This window comes from Brachyistius frenatus, unplaced genomic scaffold (genome assembly GCF_029030835.1).
Source record: "Brachyistius frenatus isolate BFR_SWC_R1_liver_20210118 unplaced genomic scaffold, ASM2903083v1 Contig_350, whole genome shotgun sequence".
In the NCBI taxonomy this organism is placed as follows: domain Eukaryota; kingdom Metazoa; phylum Chordata; class Actinopteri; family Embiotocidae; genus Brachyistius; species Brachyistius frenatus.
Window position 1 is genome coordinate 186,030 of NW_027210949.1, and position 16,953 is coordinate 202,982.

The window sequence follows — 16,953 nt, forward strand, 5'->3', positions numbered from 1 at the left end:
AAAACGCCCCGCTGCCTGTTGCTGCTATCTCTCCAAATTCAAACTTCATCGTCCCGAGTTGGGATTAAAAAAAAGAAAAAAAAACAACCCCATCTTCCAGTTTAACGGGAGGTGATAATTCAAAGTGTGTCGTCGTGGTTGGGTGTTTTTTTTTGGTTTTTTTAATTTTAGCGGCTCCGAGTCGCTGGTGAACTCACAGAAAGGCCCGCTCACTGGACAAGTTGCTTTCTTTTTTGTTTTGTTTTGTTTTGTTTTTGTTTTTGTTTGTTTTCCTGGTGAAGTCTCTCTCTCTTTCTCCTGCTTCGGGAATATTTCCTCCTCATCGTGCGCAACTAACTCCCGCTGGACGCGGGTCGGCGGGCCGGGAGCCCGATGCCGCTCCGCTAGGCCCCTTCGGCCATTAGCCAGGAACAAAGACGGCTTCACATGTAAAACTCAAAACAAGCTCGGGGGGAGAAAAAAAAAAGAAGAAAAAAAAACCCCCAACTATACATATATAATATATATGTATATATACATATAAATATATTTTCAGCTCAACTTTGAACCGCCGTCATGTCGCTGGGCGCCGAGAGGAGGATGGAAACCCGGCTGAAGAAGCTGGAGGACATGATCCGAGACCCCAGATCTGCCCTAAACCTGGAAAGTTTGCTGGTAAGTCAAGTGGGATTCATAGGTTATGAATGATGCCGTGTTTGTCTGTCCACTGCAACACAAACACAACCCTGTGCTGATGGGTTCTTCCCATTGAGCTGCTGGGAGGTGTTGGCATTGTGTTTCCAACTCTGTGTTATTCTTTATTAATTCTTCACGTCAGTCTGACATGAAGCTGCACAGTTTGCACTGAAATCAGACACCTCGTCATAACACCCCCCTTTTTCTTTTCTTTTCTTCTTCTTCTTCTTCTTGTTGTTTTTTTTTTTTTAATAAGAAGCAGCCAGAATAAGATCAACAGGGTGGATATATACTGCAGACAGGCCTGATTAATAGTTAAGACTGAGTGCAGACGGGGCAGTTTGGGGCTCTTTGAAGCGTGTCTACAGATTAGGATTAACTTGTGGAGAATGTCCCACTCGGTGTGTTTCGTGGAGACTAATATTTCCAGCTGAAACTCTTTGGGCCCTGCAGAACCTCTGCAGAACCACTGGCCCCTGACGGATTGTGGTCATCCTGCATTGATGTGATAAAAGGATGTTGTCCGCCGGTTATGGAACATTTCCAACAACTATTTGCCTTAATTTGTTTGGTAGTTTTACTCCAACAACAACAACAACAACACAGGATGCAAATTTTTGGTAGGATGAGTTTTAATACCACCCTCAACCTGTCAGTCCAGCCCAATTATACATTTTAATTATAAACCACCGAAATACACAAATGCGTTTTGAACCTATTCCACAGAAAAGCATTTTTATTTTTATTTTGCATTCCTCATAAAATCAAAGGAAGTGAGCTTGTGCATTTCCTACATTTGTTCCTCTGAGCTGAAGTGGTCAGAAAGTGTAAGCAAACTTTCATTCCTCCGTGTTTGCCCTCGCAGGACTGACTGTGTTGTTTACGGTGTTGTTTATGCAGCTCCTTTATGTGTCGTGACATCAAATTTCGAAGGATTTTTCCTGACAGGCGACGGACCTGCTTGGCTGCAGACGTCTCATTTACCGCCCACGTCTGATGATTTGTTCGGCAGATCGGTGGATGAGGTGAAATTGAACGGCAGTTCAGTCTGATTGACCAGACTGTGAATGTCCCGGTGCTATTAATGGATATTAAGCGTTACATGAAGCCAGACACGGGATCACTGTTTGAAACTTACGCTACTGACACAGCCGAATGCCCGCATGTGTCCAAAGAGATAGCGAGCCAAAGGGAAATCATTGTCCCCTTTTTGCAGATACAAGTTTAATCTCTTTTTTTTTTTTTTTTTTTTTTGTGGTCATACTATTTGGCAAAGAATCAATAGTTTACAGCTTGAGATGCTGCTCAAGTCGTGCCCGATGAAGTAAAGAGGATGTTCCCTATGACAGCTGCTTCTGGTGAATTTGGTGATGGCCTGAAGTTGCATAAGACAGTGGAAAAATCCTTCCATTACTCCAGTGTATATCATCACTTTGCTGGAGGAAGAAGAAGAAGAAGAAAAAAAAAAGGTCCTCGGAGTCGTTAGATTAACCCTATTTTCCCAAACTAAACTCTGGTGTTGGTTATGTGCAGGAATGATCACATCTGGAATCATTAACATCTCTTGTCCTTGTCACCCCGTGTCTCTAACTTTTAACTCCACCTGTAATCTTGAACCAACATTGTGTAACGTTTCCTACTTTCGCTGTAAAGTAACATCCATTGCAGGTTTTTTTTCGGTGTTTGAATTCCTGGGTCGCCCTCCTAACTGGACCTGACAGAGGGCAAACACACTGTCAGGTCTATCTTGAAAAGCATCACCTCACCCCCTTTTAATGGGCCCCCAGCTAGCTGGGGGCCCCCTGTACCCCCTACCCCCCTCACGTCCCCCTCCCCCAAACCTCCCCTCCTGGAGACACTCCTCGACTATTCCCTCTTCCCTTAAAACATTTAGCAGAAAACCGACTCTAACACAGGTGGTGTTTACTTCCTGCACACGAGCCGGGGAGAGAGAGGGAGGTGTTGAGCGCTGGAGACAAAAGTTGAGTGGGAAGCATGCGTAGGAGAGAACAGGCTGCAGGTTTCCATTTTTAGCAGCCGAGGTGCCATCGCTGGGATCAAGAAGTTTTGCTGCTGCTCAGGTTGGGATTCAAAAACATGCTCAAACACAGAGAGACCGCAGATATGCCCTTTTTTTTGTTTGTTGCAGCAGCAGCAGGTGGAATAAAAACACACATACTTAGAGTGCCTTGATAATTGCTCACAGGCTCATATTCAGTAAATAACGAATCACTAATCTCCTGCCATTGTGGCGTAGCAACAGGAAAAAACAGGAAAAAGCTGCATTGTTGTCCATTATTTAGTTTTCGCAATAATATGTTTGCAAAAGAAACTCGATAATTGATTTAAGCTTTGTATATATATTTTTTTTGGGTCAGCACGAAGTTTGATGTATATGGGAGTTACCGAGGAGGCCGGCTTTCCCCGAGGATACGGAAAACTGAAAGGGAGGAATTTGCAGCATCTGTCAAGGAAACTGAGTCACTTTCCTTTAAAGACAGCTGACTCTAGAGTATTGTACTCTTGACGTTAAAAACAGAGACGTTGTGACCTGTGAGGGACAACAATTCACCCCCTGCTTTAAAAAAAAACAACAAAGACCAGGCGAGCCGGCAGAAATCCCATAAGCGGTGCTTTAATGCTGCGGTTCGCTGCGGTTATACAAACTGTAAATCTCTGTATTGCCTCCATCAGCATTCGATCAAGTGTAACCTGAAGTCTCAGCAACCTTCCTCTGCTGCAAACTGTTGTGATCATTATTTGGCAGCACACCACCGCTGACTGAAGCGCCGGACTCACTTGGCAGCTCCGAGTGCAGCGGGTGATTGTTAAAGGGGCAAGCAGAAGAAAAAGGGGCATTTCAAAGATAGAAAAAACAAGAGAAATATGGACACTTGATTGCGAGTCGCTTAAGTTGCCTTTCTGCCGTCCTACAGGAAATGACCTCACTGAGTAAATAGTTGGCAGCTATATATGGGGCTCAAAGTCCCTACGAATGACTGCACTTTCCCCTTTCACTTTTTAGCCTCATCTCTTTTTCTCTGGCTCTGCTTCTCTCTCAGCCTCGTTAAACACTCGGCAGGTATTTTAACTGTAGTCCGACGTCTTGTGATCCTGCTGCCGACCCGGTACGTCCGGTTAAGTTTGTGCGCAGCTTTTAAAGTGCAAACGATTTGGAGACTTTGATAAAAAAAAAAAAAAACAATTTAAATCCATTTTAAGATCAAATAAAAAAATTAAAAAAAAAATTTACATTTCACTTTGAAGTACGAGTTTTCTAGTTTTTATGCAGCGTAGAGCCGGAGAGTGTAACCTGTGTTCTTCTCTGGAGCTACGATTTACCGATATTCCCTAAACACCTCACGCGCTGTCCGCGGACGCCGGCCAGCACAGATCTACAGAAGTAGAGGCTACATGCTGGAGCTAACTGACCCCGACCACATTTAATCCCACGTAAATGAAGCCAAAGTTTTATACGTCTCGGATGTAGCATCGGTATCGAAAGTTTGCACCGAGTGACGAGTTAATTTTGGATGCCAGATAGTACCGAAGCGGTTCTGTAGGTGCCATAAAAGTACCGACGTTCTCTCCTGTAGTTGTTCAGTCGGATGCCGGGAACAGGAACTTTGAACCGCTCTCTTTTGTTCCCTTCATCTCCAGTCATATATTCTGTGATGCTTTTCTCCCCACTCATCTCCCACCCAGTATTTATCACTCTTTCACCCAGCGTCTCCTGCCGCCCCCCTCACCTCCCCCACCTCCCTCCTCCCCACCCCATCCGTCCCTTTTATCTCACTGCTCACTGCATCACCCACAAGGACCTTCCTCCTGCACTGTGCAGCTCTCGGAGGAGGTGGAGATAAGTTCAACATGTAATGTTCTCCTCACCCGGATAGTCAACCTGAGACTTCATCTCTGGAGTGCAGTTTGTGTTGATGTCAGGCCAGCAGCAGCAGTCCTGACTTCAGTGTGCTAGCTGGATAGAAACACTGCCTTATAAGGCACTGGGGACGGTGTCCCTGGCCAATTTTTTTTTCTTCAAAACAAGCCAGTCTCTCTGCTCCACACCTCCTCTGGTGAGTCGGGCCTCTCCGTGGGCTTTTTTTTGGTTTTTGCTCCACTCCAGTGAAGAAGACCTCGGCAGTCTGAAAATGTCACCCTCCACTTCAGCCACGAGGCTTCTGGTCATCGTCAGCGGTCGGAGCAAAGAAACTGGACTTTCTACTTCCACTTTCTACTCAAACCAATAAACGGCCCACCGAAGTTTATTCCCGTTTCACTCACAGTATTCACATTTGAAAGTTAATGTTGTCGAAGGACTTGTTGGACATTTGGGGAATTAAGCTCATTTTGTTTCTCACGGAGCGCTAGACGGAAAGATTAATACGACTGCACGTTTCCTTGCAGCTGGTTAGCTGAGCGTAGTTTTATAATTAGGTAAATGGCTTGTCTGGCTCGCTGAAGTTCACAAAATCAACTCTATTAAAGCTGACTAATTAACTCATTATATCTCATTTGTTTAATTCCACTGTAAAAAAATTGGCAAAAAAGACACGGCACCTGACCAAGAAAGCAGTCATATCCGAACACCGAAGAGTTCACTCTCATTAGCAGCAGTAATTTGAGATTGTAAAGACTTCATAATTGTCACCGTCATTTTGTTGCATTACGGCTATTTTTACTTCTGTGAAATGCATCACATTGCATTGTGGGATTGTTCGCAGAAAGCAGTGTACATCCAGTACTTTTTCCACATTTTGCAGTCGATAGATTTCTACACTCGGACTCTCAGATAAAACGGTAGACAGTAAATGAGCCACATTATTAAAACAGGGAGTGATTGTGGACACAGTCAAAGTCCAGGTAATAATCGCGACCTGTCATGTTTACCTTTTGGTGTTTGCGCGGATTGAAGCTGCCACGTATAATATTAGTGAATATAAAAGGGTCTTATGTGGCACACGGTTTATTATTTGATTAGCAGTATTATACAAAGCTGGTACCAGATCTTGTGAGGAGACGTTATAGGTCACATTGTTGTGTTGGTATATATTTATTTGCTTGGATGTTATTATTTTGGATGTGAGACCCTGTTTTGGTTTCTCACAATTCATTGTGTTCATATTATGTCCAAAATTATTGAAGAAATCAGAATCAGAAACTCAATCACCTTTATTGGCAACGTATGTTTTCAAAAACAAGGAGTTTAACTCTGGTTATAACTTGCTTTCTTAATGTACAAACACATAAATGGACATTTTGGTTTGACTTTGCTTGTCTAATGTTAATTGTTTGACAGAGTGATGGCCTGTGGGTAAAAACTGGTCTTGTTTCTGGTTCTTGTTTCAGAAACAACGTCTTGGGGAACAAATATGTCTGATGACTGATAACTCTCCAATCTTGTTACTTGCTTTTTAAAGGCAACATGATTCCCCCAGGCGACTGTTAAACATTCATTGTTTACTGGACAAAAATCAAAGTCTACACACCCCCACACTCAACACATAAATTAATAAATAGGCACATTCTTCTCTGCACTTTGTTTGCTCATAAATTAATACTAATGAAATAACACATGAGCCGAGATCCACCTCGCAGGGCTGCGAGGACGAATTCAGAAAATGAGGAAGAGCCTTATCGCTAGAATTTAATTGGTGTGTTTTAAGTACAGAAAAACTGAAACGCTGCTTGAATTAAAAATGATTACTACTCTACTACAGCCGAGTTGCCCGTCCAGTTCCTGTGATGAACCTTTAAATAAACTGCTGTAAAGCTCCTCCATCCTCTTAATAGGACGATGCGGTATGGTTCTCGTGTGAAAGGAAACGTATGCAGCCTGAGGTTCGTCTTAATCTGGTGGATCTTCTTGTCTAGACATAAAGGGTGTAGTTGAGATTTAAACTAGTGAATACTAACCGCAGTGATTGTGGTGATAAAGTTAGTCAGTAGCATTAGTCAGTGTCTTTAGGCAAACTTTACAGACCCGGTGGAAGATTTGACTTTTGAGAGACTTTCCCTTCTCGCACTGATCAAAGTGGCATGTCAGTTATGCAAAGTGCGCCGCGGCTAACGGACGACCGACCAAATCCCTCCGTTGTTCAATTTATTACAAAAATATCTTCACCCCGTGGTGCGAGTGTTAAAGAGTTTCTCTACCTGAACCTTGGTCTATTTTTGGTTTCAAATGAGGCGTGTGAGTGAGAAGAGCAGAACTGGAGGCTCCCACGCATAACGCACAACCCCATCCATCTGGCCTCAGTCTTATCATTCCATCACAACCTGCTGCTGAAGCACAACCTCCCACACACACACACACACACACAATATGCACAGCTTCAGTTACTCATGGACACGCATTTGTGTTGATTTTCACAAGCAAACACATTATTCGGTTGATCTTAGCAACACACAAGCTGCATTGTGTGCAGCCAGCAGCAACAAGGGAACAATGCAGCGCATTACCAAACAGCTCTGGATCGTCAGTGAGTTCGTGCAGCTTTCATTTGCTTTAACAAAACCCAAACAGGAACGTTTATATGTGAGCGGCTGAGTTTGGACCCGGCAGTGTTTCAGTGCCGACGCTGGCACTGCTAATTCAAATAGTTTGTGCCAATACTGAGGATATTTATTTACAAATGTAATAATGTTCATACCAGTGGATTGAAATTGAAACTCTCAAATTAAACCAAGCCTAATTACCTCATTGTGGGGCTTGTGGTTTTTTTTGCTCAAAGTTTGCCCCATATGTTTATTCAGTTGCACAGAAGCAGATTTATTAATGAAAATGAGATTTTTTTTTTTTTTTTAATGTCTTGGATAATGTTACAAAAAAAAAACCAAAATTGTGAAACATTGGAAATTAAGAATCATTTAAGTGCTTTATGTAAATTTATTTTTTAAAATTCTTCTATCTTACTAATCAGATGACTTTGGGAACTCATGATTGGCAATTTGTGCTCTGTTTTGACTGAAAATAATCATTACGTGATAATTCAGTGCTTTCCAATTTTTGTATCTTGGTACCCTCTTAAAATGAGGCAATATCCACTTATGAATTATGAGTAGTTCAATTAAAGTTCAATCAAAGTTAAATTCTCTGTGATTGTTTAATTTAAACATTTTTCCCAAAGCTTGATATTTTACTGGAAAATAGTAAGGCTGCAACTACTGAGGATTTTCATTATTGATTTATCTGTCAATCATTTTCTTAATTAATCCATTAGTTGTTTGGTATTTAATATGCCAGAAGATTGTGAAAAATGTCAACCTGTGTCCAAAAGCTGAAGTTGCAGCCTGAAATATTTTATTTTGTCCCGACCAACAGTTCACAACCAAAAGATATTCAGTTTATTATGATGGAGGACGAAAGGAACCAGAAAATATTCACATTTAAGAAGCTGGAATTGGAGAATAAAAAAAAAAATTGTAAATAAAAAAATTATTTGCATGATTAACCAACTATTTTTTTATCATTCAGCTTGAAAAAATACGTATAAAAAAAACGAGAAATTCACACAAAAATATAATTATAGAAAGATGATTTTTTTTTTCATTCTTTAATCATTTTTTGACCCCTTCAGCTTAAATTGTAATAATTGTAAAGTAATTGTTACTGAAAATAATTGTTCAAGTCCTGTGGATGATTAAAAACAGCAGACTTCCTATTCTTTAAATATATCCCACATAAACCAAGTTGCATATTAGGGACGGGCATTTTAAGCAAAAAATACAATTCAATATACTCGCTGGGGAACTATTCAAGTATTGTTCAAAGACCCCTGCTGACACACACACACACACACACACACACACACACACACACACACACACACACACACACACACACACACACACACACACACACACACACACACACACACACACACACACACACACACACACACACACACAAAGAGAGTGACTCACCTTGTTCTCAACAAATGCCATCCAACTCTTACCTTGGACAAACCTGACGAGAGGCACATCTTTATGATCATCTCTGAGATGTTATTTGCTCTGTTGCATATTTATGATTTGATACCTGGCAGAGTCTGAACGGCTCCTTTTGTGTACTTTTTTCTGAATGAGTTCCTCCGAGAGCTTTTTGTTGGCTGTAGTTGTCTGTTTGTATCGCAGCACACACACACACACACACACACACACACACACACACACACACGTTTTATTGGACAACGACAGTAACCTGTTCTTCTTTTTCTTCTTCTGCTTTGAGGTGCTGCCACTTCCTGGCAGTACTGACGCAGTTTTACCACATACATAAAAGAAAAGAAAAAAAAAACTTGTTGTAAATGTAAATGTTGAGGCAACGTTATGGCTTGTTGGCGGGACACGTTGAGCATTCAGACAGCGCAGAGCGTGAGGCTTACATGCAGCAGGACCTTCTGTACATGCAGTACTCCCTTTGCTATTTTTCCTGGCACACTCCTCAGTATATGCTGGTTCTTTATAATATAACGTGGGTGCCAAAAATGTGCAGGGCACAAGAGCATGGGACAGAAATCTGTCATATGGCGAGAGTAAGACATACTCTTGTTATTCCCCGGGGAGACATTAGCCGTGCTATTTGTGGGCACAGGATTCCTGCCGTTGTGTCTTTCTTGGAGGGTTTACGGGACCTGCCTGGCACCGTCCCCTCCGTCTGCCCGGACCACCGTTTATCCCCACAACTATTTTTAAAACGGCTGGAATTCGATCAAAACATTAACTTTTCTGCTCAAATCCTTTTAAGCCCAGAGCAGTGCTGCTTGTTTTCTGTTCCACATGCCTGCTGATGAGATGGGTATGAGGAGAGGAAGAGGGTTTTCTTTTTGTTATTTCTTTCAGTGGGACGAATTGCACGCGGCTCAGACAAGAAGTTGTGACGTGAAACTAAAAGTTGCGTTATTGCTCTCTTGTGTTCGTCCCCCCTTTCGCGTTCACATCATCGCATTCCTGACTGGTGCATCCACGTGGCTTTTTATAGGGTGATAAGGATTTGAAGCAGGCGAGGGGAGAACGACCGCCTCAAAATGTCAACAGCAGGTTGGCTGAATAACATCCAGAAGAAGAGAATGTGCAGAAAACGGAGCACTTATGAAACTCCAGCCTGCTGCTTCTCTGGAGCTTCAACCGCTTTCAGCTCTTTGTATTTTGCTGGAGTTGCTAAGCAACCAGCCATAACCCACCGGCTGGATTACAGTATAGCAAAGATAAAGTGCTATCTAATAGATACATAACAACTCCTGCTGATAAGAATAACCGGACAGATAGTTGTATCAGCTCACTGTGAGATTGTTAGTGCAGCTGTACGTGGAAGTGTCCCGCATACATGCATCAAACTGTGCTGGGAAAAAAACAACCCCTGACGATATGGTTTATTAGTACGTTACGTAAGTGAAGCCAACGCTACTGTGGATAAGGAAGGGAGGATCTGTCCGGATACAGTAAGCCAGACGCATTCAAGTTTGAACCACTGCTACAGCTTTACACCTCCCCAGACATTTGTCACTTATTTAATATTCATAAATAGCCACTTCCTCTGAGTAGCTGATAAATGTCCTCCAGAGTCCTGTTGGCGTCTTTTACAGTAATGCTAATGGGAAGAGCTGCATGCAGTCATTTCTGTTGTGTAATTGCAATCCATTAAACGACCTGCGGGGCCTCTGCAAATCCTGATGTCTTCAAATTTCTGCAAATGTGGTTAACGGCTACGTTTTAGAGTGGAGCTCCTCCTGTATCCTCTTCTGCTCTGGAAGAAACGCTGTCGTCTCAGACTAAAGCTTTCTGATTGCCTAAACGCCACTTTATCCGCCAAACAGTCTTGCGTGAGGTTTTAATTGAGCAAACAAAATGCACCAACACAATACCACTTCCTCACTGCAGAGATGCACACAGCCACTGCGGCCTCTCGCCGTCACCAGGGCAACATGTATTTATTTATTTATCTATCCGTCCCCCACACTTGATTCATCTTGTTTAAGGAGGAGATGTAGAAATGACAGAGAAAGGAATAATATGTCACCATCGGGTCCGGTTTGTAGACGGGGAATGTTTGCTACGTGCCGTTGCAGAGTCCAAGCGTTACGACAAGCATTTACTTCTCATTTCTCACGGCAACTGTCAGCGAACTGCTTTTGTCAACTTTTTCATGTCCAAAGTTGGAAGTCTGTGGAGCTGAATCCGCCGTGCATTCAGGTCTTCATAGTTTGAACACTCTGGTACAGACCAGCGACTTCTGCGGCCTGCCATGCTGCTGTGTTGTTGTTGTTGTTGTTGTTGTTGTTGTTGTTCAGACACTGATTGTTCAGGACCTCCAGCCCCTGCAGTCTGACTTTATGTGAAAGGTGGTTTGTTGTGATGAACATGAAATACATCCAAACTACTGAATCTGTTTGCTTTTGAAAGGCGAGTTGTTGATGTTTCCACACACGTCATTGTGCACAAACGCACACAAACCACATATACAAGCTGCACATGTGTCCGGCTGTTCTGCCTCTGCAAGCAAAGCTACATTTTTGCCTGTAATGAGGGATGTGCCATATTGTATCGTCCACAGTAATATCATACGTTATCATATATACGATGCTTGGACTTTGGCTCACGCACAGATGCAGAAACATCTCATTCAACTAAACCCAAAGATGCACTTCTGATTATTTTCTCCCTTTAATTATTAAACTATCGTTATCTTTCTGTTTGTAAAAGAGACTTTTGCTGAATAATTCCCGTCACCACATCGCTGCAGCAGTAAAACAGCAGTTCTTTGAGTTGTGGCTTTTGTTACCTCCCGACAGGCAGGCAGGCTAAAGCTTCCCCCCGTTTCCAGTTTTTGTGCTAAGCTAAGCTAACCAGTCGCTGTTGCTTCACATTTACTGAAGAGACCGAAGACGAACTAAATTCCTTTTAAAAACTTCCTTGTAATAAAATGTATCTCAAGATAATTACAATATTCGAACTCGTTGACGTAACCGTTACGTGCAACAACACGCCGGTTCTTGCAAGGTGTGATTCTCACTTTGTTGTGTTCAACATGAAATGAAGTGAGATCATTTTTATTTCGGTTTTATGTAAATATTTACAGCAAACTGTTAGGTTCATGCTGACATAAAAAAAACAATACTAACGATTGATAATTAGATATGTTTCAGTATTTTGTCACGTCATCAAGAATATTGTTATCAGCAAAATACCACAAAATATCGTGACATCATTTTACGACCGTATTTCTCACTCCTACTGGGATTCATGACACATGTTGTGGTTTCATGGTTTTCTTTTACGCCTCTGAGGAATATCGACAATCCAATAATTCATCCAGATCGTTATGATCGTTTACGAAGTGATCACACTTGGTTTGCAGAGGCGTGTAAGCTGCTTTCGGTTACCACCCTCCGGCTGCTGAGGTTTGGATCGTAAGTTGCTATGAAATCATGTGTTTAAAGGATGACGGCAATAAATCAGTCATTTGTCAGAAAAGCACAGAGATACGTAACAATCCAATTGTTCACGGTTTAAATTCTTATCAGCATTGAAAACGAAATGCCCCATTTGTACGAGCCCTGCTGCAGACAGTATGAGAAGGATGTACAGCATTGCTGATTGATGCGCAGTGGACCTGTTATCTGGCTCCGTGGACCTACAGTGTAACTGATGGACGTCCGGCATCACATGCTGCGACTGGTTTCATAACCATCTAAAATGATATCGATTTATCAGGAGCAATGAAGCAGTGAGGACAACCACGGATAGAGTCTGTTGTTATTCGGAGATGCACGTACAAAATCAGAGGTGCAGCCAGTCAAGATGTAATATAACAAAATCACAAAAGAAAAGTCGGACTGAACAAGAGGGAGTAAAATGAATAAAAAGAACCGTTGAAAGAGGAAACAGTAAGTCACCTGTGGTCGTTTGTCTTGTTTCATCTGCAACGTCACATAACCGCAGCGGTAATGTAAACCCAACAGCAGTCACGCCTTTAAAACAGACCTCAGTGGAAGTTACAAACGGTGTGCATCAATCAGTGACTCTGTGCCAAGAAATGATTTCAACTGTGGTTGTGTTTGCTTTGAAGATGTTTTTTGGAGTCTTAAGTGCACGCAGCCTACATGCACACGCACGTATGCATTCATGGTTGTATCTGGAGATGCCATGCATTTGTGTGTTTTAGTTTTTTTTTCTTTGCAGCAGCAGCAGCAGTCGAATGCAGCAGCAGCAGCAGTCGAATGCAGCAGCGGCAGCAGCAGTCGAATGCAGCAGCAGCAGCAGTCGAATGCAGCAGCAGCAGCAGCAGCGGCAGCAGCAATGCAGCAGCAGCAGTCGAATGCAGCAGCGGCAGCAGCAGTCGAATGCAGCAGCAGCAGCAGTCGAATGCAGCAGCAGCAGCAGCAGTCGAATGCAGCAGCAGCAGCAGTCGAATGCAGCAGCAGCAGCAGTCGAATGCAGCAGCAGCAGCAGTCGAATGCAGCAGCAGCAGCAGTCGAATGCAGCAGCAGCAGAGAAATGTGCCCCCAGAGGAAATGACAGTGAAATTATCTGGCAGCCCGGGGGTGGGGTGGATCATTTCCTGTATTGCCATGCTTTTTTGGGAGATCCTTCTGCATGTGTGCGTGTAGATGTATGCGCACTACACAACCGGCAAACCACCCCCTCCCCCATCTCCTCCCCCCACCTCCATCTCGGCGTGTGTTATTTTTTTCCCTTAAATAGTAGTTTTGTGTGAGGTCAGTCCTTTAATGGGGAAGTGAAGCCGAGATGATAAAGCGGCGCTGCGGTCCGACTTCAGCCGAGCGGAGCGCGATGGAGGGAGCGGGAGGACGGGCAGATAAGGCCGAGGGAGAGAGCAGGCAGAGGAGGAGGAGGCGAGAGGAAGGTGGAGGAACGAGAGCACAAAGGGAAAGTGAGGGAGACACGAAACAGATCGCAGCACCGCCGCCCGGCACTGCGATGCTGGAAGAGCAAGAGCAGAAAGCACAGTGACAAGTGGACGATGTGTTTTAAAGAAAGCAGCTCCAGCTCCGGGTCACGTCGGGGCTCTTGCGGTCTCAGTTGTTACATTTGGCTTCGTCCGGTGCGTCGAACGGCTTCGTATTGACTGTTCAGGAATGCACAGCTGACAAAAGTTGATAGATGACTTCCTTATTGTTACACACTGTAACGATTAGAGGTCGGCATCGGTCTGTCTGTTGCTTGTTTAATGGTTTCCCTGCATCGCCCCGAGTCCATTATAACTATAAAATGTCTGAATGCCACAAATAGTCAGGCTTGTGTTGAGTTGAATGAACACACTGCGGTGTCGCAATTCATTTCCCAACCTGTGTTCCTGTTCGGGCTGCGGCAGTGTGCACTCAGTATAATATAACAGCATGCATCATGGAAATAAACCAAAGAACTTGAGACTCTTCGATGTTTATGGAAACTGTCATAATGAAGTAAAAGGTTATCAGCTGAGTCGAAACGGGACGGAAATCCATCAGAGTAATATTGTTAAATACATGATAAGAAAAAGGGTCTAAAAGGAAGGTCGTCGATTTCAAAAAAAGAAGAAGCTTTTTTTAGTTTGATGAGATAAATTACAACTTTATTTCCTCTTTTATTTATCTTTTACCCGCTCATTTGATTTTCGTCTCCTTTGTTGCCCCGTTTGTTTTTCTTTGCACACATTTTCCTCGTTTGTCCATGAAACAGTATGTCAAGAGGTGGTCAGTCAAGGCTGTGTGCGTGTGTGTTTGTGTGTGTGTGTGTGTGTGTGTGTGTGTGTGTGTGTGTGTGTGTGTGTGTGTGTGTGTGTGTACATGTGTGTGTGTGTCACGTCACCGAAGCAAATTACAGAACTTTGTTGCGAGCTTAAATAAGCAACACCCATTTTAGCTTGCTGTTAAGCTGAAACTATCTTCCATCATAAAAGTGTGCAGGGTGGTGCTGCTGATGGTAATCATCCGTGTCCTGCACTGCGTCGTGCTCGACTATCACTGGATCAACTCTTGGACCAGTAGTCTGTGTTTTTAGCCAGGAAGTTAGTTAGCCTGCTGTCGCTACTTGGAAATTCAAAGACACCATGCTTCTATTGTTATTTCATTATCCTCATCTTCAATAGCAAAAACATTCAGGACCATAATAGAAATATATCTTGGACTTCAATGATTCCGTAATTGTTTTACAAACAACGTTATTAATCGCTGAATTCATGTGTAGTTCTGACTTGTCTGATGTGCATTTTGTCATTTGAGGCTCCCAGCGATGATCCCCGAGAACTTAATGCATCAGAATCAGGCAAAAGCTTGGAAATCTTCTGTATTTATAAATAATATATCAAATATTGGGGATGGATGTGTCTTTGCTGGGAGGTACGGCCTGAAAGATTCTGGATTTGTTTGAGTTAGCTGCAGAATGTTTTGTCTTTATTCAGAAAGAAGACATTGTGTGTAATCTAGTAGCTTTTCAGTGTCTTCAATGCAGCGCTGGAGAAAGATCTGCTGCTCATCTATCATTCTGCTGAAGGGTTATTAGGCTTGTTTTTATTTCTTTAAACCACTCTAAATAGCATTGGGGGACATTAAGCCCAGGACGCAGCGGTGGTTGTTATTGTCTCCCATCGCAACAGGGATTTTGAAAACGGTAAACGCATACCGACTGTAATAGTCGGCCAATGACAAGTTTTTACCAACGTTCAACACCCGGTGAGTCAGATGTCGTTGTCACTGAAATCGTGAGGACAGATTGAATTCACAGCTCTTCAGAAATAGCAAAAAGGCCGGAGTCATACACGGCACATTTTTCTTCCCGTGTGCTCATAAGAATCTGTTTCTTGTTGTGTTCAGACAGAAATGTGGACGTGACGACATGCTGTGGTGGAGGCTTCATCTCTGTCAGTCTGACTGTGTTCAAAAGGTCACAGAAACAGCGTTCGTCGTTTGTAAGCAGATGAACATCATCGACAGAATCAAGTAGGCAGCTGCTGATGGAAAAAAAGAAAATGAGTCATCGAGCCTCCCTGTCTCTTTTCTGTGTCTCTCAAAGAACGAAGCGTCCAGTTCAAACTATTTTCTTTGCACGTAGTTGCTGTTTGTGTATACAGTCGGTCGAGTTTATCGCTGTTGGATGAACTGCTGGAGGGGAAGCTGGTCGTTCTCAGTCAGACCTGCTGGGCTGCAGTGACGAGGATTTTTGCTGTTGTTGCTGTTGTTGTTCTGTGCCGTGGGGAGAAATTAGACAGAAAATCAACTCTCCTCAGAAAGTGGTCGGTCCTGCTCTCTGTCGGCGTGATTGGGAGGAAGATGTCAGACACCTCGTTCGTAAATTAAGTGATGAAGAGTGAAAGTACGTTCGTCATGGATGACACATTTCCTGTGTAGCTGGGTGTGAATACTCTTTTCAAATAGGAAGGGCAACATCAGGCTGAATGATTCAAATCTCATTCATATAATTTGCTAAATAACAAGTTATGTGAATTTCCAATAAACTTGAGCTGTGAGTGTTCACACTATTTCACAATTGCTTTCTTGTGTGCGAATGAAAGTTGATGAAAAGAGAAGCGCCTCCTTGTTTGGTCAGGATTAGTTGTCATGTTTTAATTGCGACACAGTGACTTGACTCCTCCACTTGGGGAATGTGTTATCGCTTCGTTTGCTTTGTAACAGCTCAGTGGCTGCAGAAGCTGGTGAGTCAGCAGGTTTTTAAAAACGCTGTCACTCAGAGGGGAGAAGATGGAGGGTCAAAATGTTGTTAGTTTGTTAACCCTCCTGATGCACAGACTGTGTATAAAAATGGATGTCTATGTCATGAAATACAAAGCCCATACATTTTTTTTTTCACGTGTCAAATCAGTATCCTTCTTCTTATTTTTCTGGCAGTGCATCTAAAAAAATAATCCTGTCATTAATTCGATATTAAGCCTCAAAAAGTTGTTTTTTTTCTGGGGGAGGGGCTCTGTTTGATTGACATACCTTTGGTCAAGCTTGCTCCTCCTCAGCTCGCCCAAATATGGTCACTTCTGGCTCGAGGCTTCAAAATGCCAGATCACAAACCGATGGGTGATGACGGTGCTAACACTGATGTGAACTACTCTAACTACTCCAAATAAAACAACCTACTCACATCCAATTTGATTTCTCCTTTTATATTTAAAACTTTGTGTCTTTGCAGATGTAAGTTTTAACGTCAGCTGTTATCTCCTTCCACTTTTGGGATTCTTTTCCGTACGGTGGGCCGCGGACGAAAGCCTCATGCTGCGTTTCAGTCGGTCGGGTTTGTTTTGGTCACTCAACTGTACTTTTGTGGCTC

At 43.0% G+C, this 16,953-nt stretch overlaps 1 protein-coding gene across 1 annotated transcript in view; it reads left to right on the forward strand.

Annotated features, from left to right (window-relative positions):
- Positions 1 to 16,953, forward strand: part of rock2a (rho-associated, coiled-coil containing protein kinase 2a) — a 40,228-nt gene continuing 23,275 nt past the window's right edge. The window contains exon 1 of the mRNA XM_069723900.1: positions 1 to 654. Coding sequence (XP_069580001.1) covers positions 556 to 654 — 99 coding nt within the window. The 5' untranslated portion in view covers positions 1 to 555. The remainder of the gene's footprint in view (positions 655 to 16,953) is intronic.